This window comes from Doryrhamphus excisus, linkage group LG12 (assembly GCF_037039965.1).
Source record: "Doryrhamphus excisus strain RoL-2023G ecotype Guam linkage group LG12, RoL_Dexc_Guam_v1.1, whole genome shotgun sequence".
NCBI classification, from domain to species: Eukaryota; Metazoa; Chordata; class Actinopteri; order Syngnathiformes; family Syngnathidae; genus Doryrhamphus; species Doryrhamphus excisus.
The window spans coordinates 18,068,457-18,080,594 of NC_136368.1; the positions used below are offsets into that span (position 1 = coordinate 18,068,457).

General features: G+C 38.2%; 1 protein-coding gene across 2 annotated transcripts in view; it reads right to left on the reverse strand.

The window, feature by feature from the left end:
- Nucleotides 1-12,138, reverse strand: part of LOC131135789 (protein TANC1) — a 96,542-nt gene that overhangs the window by 4,698 nt on the left and 79,706 nt on the right. Inside the window, exons 19-24 of one of the 2 annotated variants that reach the window (XM_058082078.2) lie at nt 4,976-5,109; nt 3,651-3,774; nt 3,344-3,519; nt 3,111-3,243; nt 650-679; nt 449-540 (exon numbers count right to left, since the gene is read on the reverse strand). In XM_058082078.2, the coding sequence (XP_057938061.2) occupies nt 449-540; nt 650-679; nt 3,111-3,243; nt 3,344-3,519; nt 3,651-3,774; nt 4,976-5,109 (689 nt within the window). The remainder of the gene's footprint in view (nt 1-448; nt 541-649; nt 680-3,110; nt 3,244-3,343; nt 3,520-3,650; nt 3,775-4,975; nt 5,110-12,138) is intronic. The other variant, XM_058082079.2, reaches the window with a different exon arrangement.

Below are 12,138 nucleotides of genomic sequence, written 5' to 3' on the forward strand. Positions count from 1 at the left end.
AGAAAACATTATAATGTTATGTCAATAAAGTCAAAATGTTATGAGAATAAAGTCATGATTATGAGAAGAAAATCTACAAGAAGAAAGTTGAAATAGTTGGAAAAAAACGGCAGAAATTAAACTAAAATTTTGTATATTAACAACTTGGTCTAATATTTTAAGCTTTGATTTGAAATATGAGTTAACTTCTTTTTAAGCTATATATAAAAACGCCTTTAAATGCTGATGCTGATATTTCTACTAACACAGAAACACATGTAGACACTTGCAACATAAATAAATCTCTAAATAAATTATTGTTTACATTTCAAATGCATCATAAACAGCAACACATTTACCAGTAAACTTGAACCTTTCTGTTAGTGAAAAGCCAAAGCATCCGTGGGAATATTTCCATCCAGTACGGTATGTTTTCATGCAAAACAGGAAACGGCTTCTCCAACTGTACCTTGTAAAGCAGATTCCCTTCCTCCATCAACTTCTGCAGCAGGATGATGAGGATATCAGGCTTGGAGGTCGCCATGGCCCAAGCGGCGTTCCCTGCGGACGGAAGGAGACGTTAGTTCGCAAACGCCACACGGCCTGCAGGGTCGTCACAATGTATTTTCTCTGCAAGCTGACACGAGGCAAAGTTACCTAAAGATTGTACCTGATCGATCGTAAGGAGACGTTCTGTGGCCTTAGTATAGCGACGGCGGGATGACAAAGAGTTAGCAGGAGGGGAAGAGAAGAAAGAGGTCATGCTTGAGAAAAAAGGAGTCATTTATTGTGAAAGGAAAACACGGAGCTTGAAAGGTTCTGCAGATAAGATAGCTGCCATGTATGTCATTAAGGTGATAAGTCCTGGTCTAAACTTAGCTGAGCAGCACATGAGACAGTAAAGGAAGCACACACACACACACACACACACACACACACACACAGACACAGTGTTTTTCCACAGTATTCCACTAAATTAGAATCTACTTTCTGTGAAAGCCATGAGCTTTTATTTTCACTTTCTCTGGCAAACACACGCACTCACATTCTCAAGGCTGGAGTTGCTGTGTGTTCATTTTGAATTCTCCACAAAAAGAACTTAACTCATATTATTAAAATATTAGACCAAGTCATTAATATACAAATGTTAAATTACTACTTTTTGTTTCATTTATGCCGTTTTTTTTCCAACTAGTTTTGTAGGTTTTCTTCTCATAATCATGACTTTATTCTAATAACATTTTGACTTTATTGACATAAAATTGTTTAATAATGTTTTCTGCAATCTGATTTTCCAAAAATTACAAATGTTATTTGTTGTTTCCCATAGTAGTAGTAATTTTTTTAAATATTACAACTTGTGATGTTGTTTTTCCTCGTAATATGATAACGTTATGCTTGTAAAATTACATATACAATAGTTTTACATTATGTCCATTGTATGGTCATATCACCTAGTACTTCGGTATGTGCCAAAAAAAAATAATATATATATATATATATATATAACTATATATATATATATATATATATATATATATATATATTTTTTTTTTTACATAAATAAATAAAAACAAAAACTTAAACTATACATACTATACTACTATTACTATATACTAACTATTTGAGTTCGGTATGTTCCAAAAAAAAATTACATATATAAAATATATATATATAATTATATATATTAATATTATTTTATATATTATTTTATATTAATATATATATATATATTTTACATAAATAAATAAAATAAAAAACTTCAACTATACATACTATACTACTATTACTATATACTAACTATTTGAGTTCGGTATGTTCCCCCAAAAAAATTATATAAAAAATATATATATATATTAATATTATTTTATATATTATTTTATATTAATATATATATATATATATATATTTTACATAAATAAATAAAAACAAAAACTTCAACTATACATACTATACTACTATTACTATATACTAACTATTTGAGTTCGGTATGTTCCAAAAAAAAATATTTATATATATAATATATATTTATAAAAAAAAAAAATATATATATATATATATATTTTTAAATAAATAAATAAAAACAAAAACTTCAACTATACATACTATACTACTATTACTATATACTAACTATTTGAGTATGCAGTGTGTCTACAATGGCAGTATGCCATTTTGGAGTATGCGGGGAAGTTACTGCATTAGCCAGAAATGTTGAGTATGTATCATCAGCTTACTACTCACACTCAAATTACCCAGGATGCAACACGACAGGACGTCACGTCAAAAAAAAAAAAAAAAGTTGTCTGAACACTGAGCAGCAGGATGGACCAAACGGCGGTGTCAAGCAGGATATATTGCGAGTCGGTTCGCTTCTTGTTTTCAAAGTAAAAGCAGTGATTTATCACTATTGTTTTTGTATGAGAAAAGTAAGGGGGTGTTTTATTTTGTGAAAATAAAATAACTGTGTGCGTTGCTCATTTCAATTTTGCCAAATTTATCCGAACAAACAACACAAAGAAATGACATGAAAACTAAGTAACGCCCAAACTAAAGACCAACCTGTAATGCAGAACATGACATAAATCACTGCTGATGCGATATCACACCTCAGAATCACTCACATGCAATTTTTCTTATGAATTATATTGCATTTTTAGCACAAAGTGTTGATTTGTTAAATGCATCCAGTATAGCAACACAGCAGAAGAAGCATCATGTGGTCATTACGACATGAGTTGGAGGGAAACAGCTAATATCGGTTTGAGTTGATGCATAATACAAAATATGAATATGGAAGAAAGTCAATATCTAACATCTTTAGTTAGAACCGTGATGTGAATATTAAACAATATATTTCCCAACAACCAAGGCGGTTTCAACAGACTTATACATGCAAACCAACAGGTGGTGCAAAATCGGAGGTTTTCTTCCTGTCACTCACATCACATATCTCCATGTCACTACATGGAGAGATGCGGCCACTCAAAAAAAATGCTCAAGGATCGGACAGGAGTTATGATTCTATGATTTGCTTAACTACATGTTTATATATGATATATACGTATGTATGTATATATATATGATATTATGTAATACATGCATAAACTGCCACATATTTGAGAACAACATACCCAGTTTGGCCCCTTTCTTCAGCAGCGTGACCACTACCGAGGTGTTCCGACAGCCGATGGCTCGGTCCAGGGGCCTCATCCCGCTGTAGTCCACGTGCTCCACCACCGCGCCTTTTTCCACCAAATACTGAACCTGAAGGCGGCGCACAAGTTAAGCATTGCACCAGATGTCCTAAGCTGGCCTACTATTTGCTCAATAATGGCTCAGAACGGGAGTCGTGCGTATCACGTACAATCTCAGCATCTCCAAAGAAAGCAGCCAGGTCCAGCGGAGTTCGTCCATTTTTATCCGTGTGGTCGATGACCGAGCCTTTCTCCACCAAAAGCTGCACGACGTTCTTTTGTCCTTTTAAACACGCCCAGCTGAGGCCCGTCAGCCCCTCCTTGTCCATGGAAGTCAACGATGCACCTTTGCCACACAAACATTACAATGAACACAAATGAAAATGAAACTGATGACGGAGATTCAGAGTTAGCCCCCCCCCCCGCAATACTCTTCCCTATATAGCCGCTTTGGGGTGTTGCGTAGTTGGAGCTCACCTTTCGAGAGAAGAAACTCAACAGTGGTTAGGTGACCCTCGCAGGCTGCCACCATCAGCAATGTTCTTCCCTGTTTGTCACTGATGTTGACGTCTGCACCGTGCTGCAACAGCAGCTCCGCAATCTATGGTAATGGTAATTGTAATGGTTTGATTTCATTTGAATGCATCATGCATTTGAATGCATCACATAATCAGTTCACAGTTCCACATGTCCAAAAGGAGTAGGAAGAAGCAAAGCTTATTAAATCCTACCCCTCCATCTGGTACTTTTAAATCAGTAACTGTTACATTTGTTCACTTCCTGCTTTCCATAATACATTTTTTTTTTTTTTTAAATCAAGTACCTCGTACTGAAGTACGAGGTGATATGAGCATCCAATGACATAATGGGTACCATAGTAAGTGTCAATATAGTGATATGTATAGCACATCATGACTGGTTCAAGACTCTTCATCCTTGTATTTAGCAAACATCAACTGCTTGTATTGTTTCTTGAATTGCCTCATCGTTGTGCATTGTTTGAGGGTCTTACTCAATCCATTCCATAGTTTGATTCCACATACTGAAATGCTATGGCTTTTTAACGTAGTCCTAGCATAGAAGTGTTTCAAATGTACTTCTTCCCTGAGATCATATTTCTCCTCTCTTGTAGAGAAGTATTGGATGACATTTTTAGCTAATTGGTTATTTTTAGCCTTATGCATTATTTTAGCTGTTTGAAGATGAACTATATCAGCAAGTTGAAGTATTTGTGATTTTCGAAATAAGGAGTTAGTATGTTCTCTGTTAGGCGGCATTATGAATTATCCTTACTGACCTTTTTTTGCAGTACATTTAGCGAGTGAAGATTGCTTTTATAGTTATTAGCCCATATTTCCACACAATAAGTAAGATAAAGATAAAGCAATAAAGAGTATGGAGTGATTTCTGATTGAGAACAAATTTTGCTTTGTTCAATATTGAAATATTTCTGGCCACCTTATGTTGTATATTTGTAATATGAGGTTTCTAGATCATATTTTCATCTATTATGATCCCCAAAAATTTATTTTCCTTCACACTTTCAATGTCTACACCGTCAATTTGCGTGTCCTTTCTGCTTTTAGCAAACAGCATGATTTTAGTTTTACTTAAGTTCAAGGACAATCTATGAGATAGAAGATGCGGACAACCCTTCATTTTTATAGCACAGACATAAACACCTCAGTCTCATGGAACACAGTGTGAGTACTAACAAAACATAACATATATTTGCACAAGATTGAGCATTTTCTTCTTACTTAGCAGTTGCCGTGGAGACGTGTTTGCAAAGCACATCTCACCTGCCAGTGTCCCTGCCTGACGGCACAGAATAGAGGAGACACCCCCCGCCGGTTGACCTGCTGCACCATTACTCCCTGCTCCAGCAGAAAGCTGCACACGTCCATCTTCCCTCGGCCGGCTGCTGCTGTCAATGCTAAGGAGCATACAGAGGACACAGCAGCCTGATTATTAAACACCTTCTAATATGTGAACGCATGGCCGGCACTTTGAGAAAGATAAAGAAATAACAAAGAAATTGGTGTCTGGAGGCCTCATCTTGGTCAAAAAGTGTCTTCAGAGTGATATTTTTCCATTTAATTTGTCATTTATATTCATTTTACATTATTGTCTGTTTGTTTGTGTTCCAGGCGGCACGGTGGTCGAGTGGTTAGCACGCAGACCTCACAGCGAGGAGCCCAGGGTTCAATTCCACCCTCGGCCATCTCTGTGTGGAGTTTGCATGTTCTCCCCGTGCATGCGTGGGTTTTCTCCGGGTACTCCGGTTTCCTCCCACATTCCAAAAACATGCTAGGTTAATTAGCGACTCCAAATCGTCCATAGGTATGAATGTGAGTGTGAATGGTTGTTTGTCTATATGTGCACTCTGATTGGCTGGCCTGCTTCTCGCCTGAAGACAGCTGGGATAGGCTCCAACATACCCTGCGACCCTCATGAGGACAAGAAAATGAATAAATTAATGAATTTTTACTGCAGTTTTATACGTATTAAAACGCTCCAAAGGAAGCATGGAGGAGTGTAGTGTGCAAGGTTACGCATTGAAGTAAAATTTTAAAGTGCAAATTGTGAATAGTTCACTGTAAAATAAAAAAAAAATCATGTAAAACAATGTTTTTGTCAAAGTGTAACTTATTTTTGTTCATTCATTCATTCATTCATTTTTCGCCTGATGACAGCTGGGATAGGCTCCAGCACCCATCGCGACCCTGGTGAAGAAAAAGCAGTAGAAAATGAATGAATGAATGAATGTTTGTGTTCCATTTTTGGGCGTCTGGAAAGGATCAAGGTCATTTATATGATTTCTTATTTGAAAATTTGATTCCGTTTTCGTACAATTCAGTTTGACGGACATTTTGGAATGGCTAAATAATGAAAACCAAAGTACCGCTATGCTTCCAGTATCACATACTGTACATATATTATGCCGTGAATCAAGCAAGCCTTAAAAAGAAAAAGGTGCTTTCATGTTTTGGCACTTTTAAATGTATAATTGATAATTCAAAAGCTATTTTAAACAGCATTAGTCCTACATGGCCATAACTGTGGAAGATGAAAGGATGAATAAATAAGCTGTTAAAAAGTGTAACATAAGCACAGTGACATGCACAGCTGTTCATTGTCTGCACACTGACGACATTAATGGTCATGGACAGTTAAGAAAGTCCAACTCCAGATCCAAGCACGCAATTGAAATATGAGGAAAGATTTGTGAATTCCTAGTTGCAATAGAATCCATCAGAACATCTGCATCGGTCTGCAGCATTACAGGTGTGTTGGTACGTGTACGCTGTCTTCGCTTGAATAGAGACTCTCCTCTCTAAGAGAATACCGATGCTGCTGACTGATATCACCCTCCCTTCCTCAGAGACAAAGCATCCCCTAAGATTCCATCTGCTCCGAGTATGAATATCCTCACACTCATTAGAGCACAGACCAATGACTGAGCAGCTTGGGAACGCTGCCATCTGCACCTGGGATGGCGCAAGACATTTTCATGAAGCGCTTGTGGACGTTTGGGAGGGGACGACAATTTTATTTTTAGAAGATGTCAAGCTCATCACCGCAGGTAGAAAGAAGAAGAATATAACGCTCAACTTTCACAAGCTAATGACATCCTTTTTTTGGTTAAACTGTGGGTTAATTAGGCACTCAATTCAAATTGTATCGATTGTGAGTCAGCAAAAGCAAAACACAGACTAGTTTGATACTTTATTATATGATAGCCGAACCTGGGGAGACAGAGACTCCATCGCTGCCCCCACCCTCTGGAACTCTTTGCCCCATTCACTCCGTGCTTGCCCTGACCTTCCCAATTAAAAAAAAAAACTAAAAACCCACCTCTTTAAATCTGTTTTTAATTTTTTTAACTTTTTATATCTGACTGCTGTGCCCTGCCCCGCTTTTTCTCATGTGTATTAACAAATGAATGTTGTATTTTAATGTATTTTTTACTCTGTCTTTGAGTATTTTGAAAAGTGCTATACAAATAAAATGTATTATTATTATTATTATTATTATTATTATTATTATTATTATAGCCAAGACAGTGTATGAAAACCAGGGCAATATTAATTCATTCACTCATTCATTTTCTACCGCTTATCCTCACGAGGGTCACAGGGGGATGCTGGAGCCTATCCCAGCTGTCTTCGGGCAAGAGGCGGGGTACACCCTGGATTGGTCACCAGCCAATCACAGGGCACATATAGACAAACAACCATTCACAATCACATTCATACCTATGGACAATTTGGAGTCACCAATTAACCTAGCATGTTTTTGGAATGTGGGAGGAAACCGGAGTACCCGGAGAAAAGAACATGCAAACTCCACACAGAGATGGCCGAGGGTGGAATTGAACTCAGGTCTCCTCGCTGTGAGGACCAGGGCAACATTTCTGCAAAATTTTAGTCAAAAAAAAGAATCATAGAAAAACTGGATCGCAGGTTTATCTACCTCTGCATGCGCTTTAAAATGTTGCACCTCAGATGTTGTTTAAAACGGTATTAATGCTGGCTGAGCAACACTAGTCTTTTGTGCAATACACTTGTGAATGAATGTCAAATGGAGCTACATTTTCCTTTTCACTTTCTCATGCAGTCCATATCATCATTAAAGTTAAAAAATACATTGTTGTACATTTTTTTAATTTTGTAAAAATTCTTTGTGACTCGCCTTCCGTAAGTTGGGCCACTTCTCGCTATGTGACTGTTTATTTCTATTATGAAAGGTGCTGGTTATCATTGATAAATGGCGGATAGAAATGACGGCATTGACTTTAAAAGACATCCAGGTCATGTAAGATTAATTGTGTCGCGCTTGAACGCAGCACTAAGCACCTACACTAGTCAAACCAACCACACTTTAGCTGTCAGACGTACCCAAGCGTGGTGAGCGCACCCTAAAACACTGGCTAAAAAAAAGTAAACATGTGGTCGCATCCTTATTCGGAATCACATTACCAGGAGCCTGAATTCATCACAGGCAAATCACTGGGAAGATTAAGTGCCAATCTCAATCATGCAAATACGCTTTTCCAGCAGTAGCTTTCAATTTCTGCAAATTGCACTGCTATTTTCCAAGGGTATAAAAAGTGTCCTTCTGTGGAAATAAGGAAATCAGCAAATTTCCTAAAAACATGCAAATTTACATCATCTAAATTTCCCACGAAGCAGGTTAAGAAATGCTGTACCTCAAACAATCTGCATTTGTATTCTATGAGCATGCTTGCTTTGAGTTATTTAATCTAAATAAACAGAGTATGGGACAAAATACACAAAGATCGTGAGGCCTAAAAGTATCCAAAAAAAAAGCATCCAACTCTCAATGAAAAATGGATAATGGCTTTTTTAGCTTTGGGACACTAGAGACAGATCCCTTCCCGGGAATCTTTTATGAATTCATTCATTCATTCACTTTCTACCGCTTTTCCTCACGAGGGTCGCGGGGGGTGCTAGAGCCTATCCCAGCTGTCTTCGGTTGAGAGGCGAGGTGCACCCGGGACTGGTCACCAGCCAATCACAGGGCACATATAGACAAACAACCATTCACACTCACATTCACACCTATGGACAATTTGGAGTTGCCAATTAACCTAGCATGTTTTTGGAATGTGGGAGGAAACCGGAGTACCCGGAGAAAACCACGGGGAACACATGCAAACTCCACACAGAGGGTGGAATTGAACCCTGGTCTGCGCGCTAACCACTCAACCGCCATGCCGCCCAGATGTTAATTTATTACATCATTCATTCATTTTCTACCGCTTTTCCTCACGAGGGTCGCGGGGGGTGCTGGAGCCTATCCCAGCTGTCTTCGGTCGAGAGGCGAGGTGCACCCGGGACTGGTGGCCAGCCAATCACAGGGCACATATAGACAAACAACCATTCACACTCACATTCATACCTATGGACAATTTGGAGTCGCCAATTAACCTAGCATGTTTTTTTGGAATGTGGGAGGAAATCGGAGTACCCGGAGAAAACCCATGCATGCACGGGGAGAACATGCAAACTCCAGGGTGGAATTGAACCCTGGTCTCCTAGCTGTGAGGTCTGTGCGCTAACCACTCAACTGCCGTGCCACCGAGATGTTCATTTATTACATTAAATACTTGAATTTATCTGTATGTAACATTCTCTATAAAATGTTTTTTGAGGTCATATTTTTTTGGGTGGATGAGCATTTCAAGTTTCATCGCAACTTTAAATGACAAAAAAAACAAAAACATGTTTGTTTTCTATGTAAATAATTTCTTGCTCGCTGCCTTGAGCAGACAAAGACGGTCCTGTGGAAGCAAACAACACATTTTGCATCCAAAGAGGAAAACTTTGAAAGAAGAAACAGGCACAGATGTGCAATCCAATCAACCTCACGTCAACAATGGGAGACATCAGGGCCTATTTGCATGGAGATGTAATGCTCTGCTTCATTTTAAACACACAACAAAATAAGGTGCATTTCCAATTGTCTAATGACAACCAATTCACCCCACAGTCCCCACAGACTCTGCCTTAGTAATAATTCATCGATTGACTGTCATATGTGCTTTGCATCCGACTGACAGTTGTGTCACTAAACAATAAAAATCAATTCACAACCCTGCACATCATTTTGTAATACCACAATTCATAACACGTCCATTAGATTTCCTGCGTGTACCTGAAGTACTAAATGTCGTGTGATTCTGTTCTGAATGCAACTTTTCCATAAGGTGCATAGCTGGATAGTTTCTGCAGAGAACATTGACAGCTACCGGACTGGAATATAAATCTGCATAGTAAAAAAGAAAAAAAAAAAAAAAGTACTTTCATATCTCTCAGCGGTAATCATCTGTGGTTGGAAGCATCTGCTCAACATGAGTGTAAAAACAGGATCATTTCTTATATCTCATAGTGACCTTCAACCTGTAATACTCCTTCCAATAAGATGTTTCATTACCTACTAGGCTCGCACACAGAACCTTCCTATTTTCCCTGAATACAGATGGGCTCTGGATGTCTTCTAAATGAGAGCCTGCTGGCAAAAAGATATCTAAGATTGTGGTCGTGGCAAAAACCTGAGAGTTACTTTGTTTCAGCTTAGTGGTGCCCACAGACTTGCAATTTCACTTGTTTGGAGCGGATGCCATTCAGCATCCACTGAGCTAACAGAGATGAGACTGGACTGCGAGACTGCGGCTTTAAGAGGCTCCACCAAGGAGGAATATTTGGGATTCCTTAGTAATAAGGTCTGAAGTGCTTTGGCCATTTAGAAGGAAAAGGCATCCTTTAACTACGTTTCTTCTTGCTCCGGTCCGGTCGCTCCAAGTGCGCATAACAAAAACATCAAGTAACGGCAAATAAAATGTCATGGTACAGGGAAGTTGTAGCCAACAATATTCCTGACACAGAACAAATCTATTTATCATGTAAGGGCATTTAGATCAACAATACTATCTGCCCCAATGGCTGGACGGGACCAAAAAAAAAACTGCAGTGTGGACCACGGATTTCAAACTTGTGCCACAGAGGGCCGAGACACTGCAGGTTTTCTTCCCAGCCATTCACTAAAACAGGTGATTTTAATAATCAATACTTCCTTCAATTTATCAGTTAAATCACCTGCTGGAGAAAATGGCAACCCTGCAGCGTCTCAGCCCTCAGTGGCACATATATGACACTTTAGTAATACATTTAAGTTTTATGGTTTACTTTTCCTGGTTCCGTGGCTCCAGACCCGTACGCTGCACATTATCCACACATTCAATCTGCAACAAGAGCACACCCAATTTTCTTCTGTAATAGGACCCAACCTGATCAGATGAGATTTCACAGAAATATAAGCGTCTGAACATGTTCAATGGGATTTTCCATTTTTAACTTTCATTTGCTGCCAATTGTGCAAATTTGCTTTGACATGACAAGAAGTAATTGGATTTCTATTACCCGGTTTGATTCTTTACATGTTATTATCGGTCATTGATACAATTATTTTTCTTACTTTGCAAGTTATTATTATTATTTGTGAAATGCATCCCGTGGTATCAGAATAAAAGAAGCAGAACATATTAATTCATTACGTAAGATGTGACCTGACATTAGTTTGCTGCATATATCCGTATTGGTTGATATCTGTATCGACAATATTGGATAGCGGTAAGAAAGCCAGTATAGCATCTCTAATTGCTTTATCAGTAAAATATGCACACAAAGATTTGCAAATTCACTAAAGAGTGAACTGTGTCATTTTTTTAAATGACAAAATTGATATTATTATTTGGCTCACGGTGACTTAGAATTTCTGTAGTGACTACAGAAAGGTCTATTTGATTCAGGTAGGCTACAATACTCATCTACTGTAATACTTTGTTTATCGTGGTTAACTGGTTGCTTTGCTTGCAGGCCCATAATAAAGAAGTCTTGAATAAGACCCATGTTGCTGTCAATCTGTTCCGGGGACAGGAAGTGATGTTGGGGGTTCAGAGTAATCAACAATAATTTAAAAAAAAAACCAAAAAAAAACCCACCCGTAGTCCCGGTGAGTTTGTGTTTCTCACTAAATGTTACAGTAACATCGCTGACACCTAGTGACCGTACCAAAAATAAAATACCACATATAATCACATGTTTGAATGCATCTTCTTATATTTATATTGTAATTAATTTAGACATTTTATGATTGAAAATGCCCACCCTTGGCCATCTCTGTGTGACGTTTGCATGTTCTCCCCCTGTGCATGCGTGGGTTTTCTCCGGGTACTCCGGTTTCCTCCCACATTCCAAAAACATGCTAGGTTAATTAGCGACTCCAAATTGTCCATAGGTATGAATGTGAGTGTGAATGGTTGTTTGACTATTATTTGTGCCCTGTGATTGGCTGGCCACCAGTCCAGGGTGTACCTGTACCCTCGTGAGGATAAGCAGTAGAAAATGAATGAATGATTAATTTAATCCAAAAAATATTA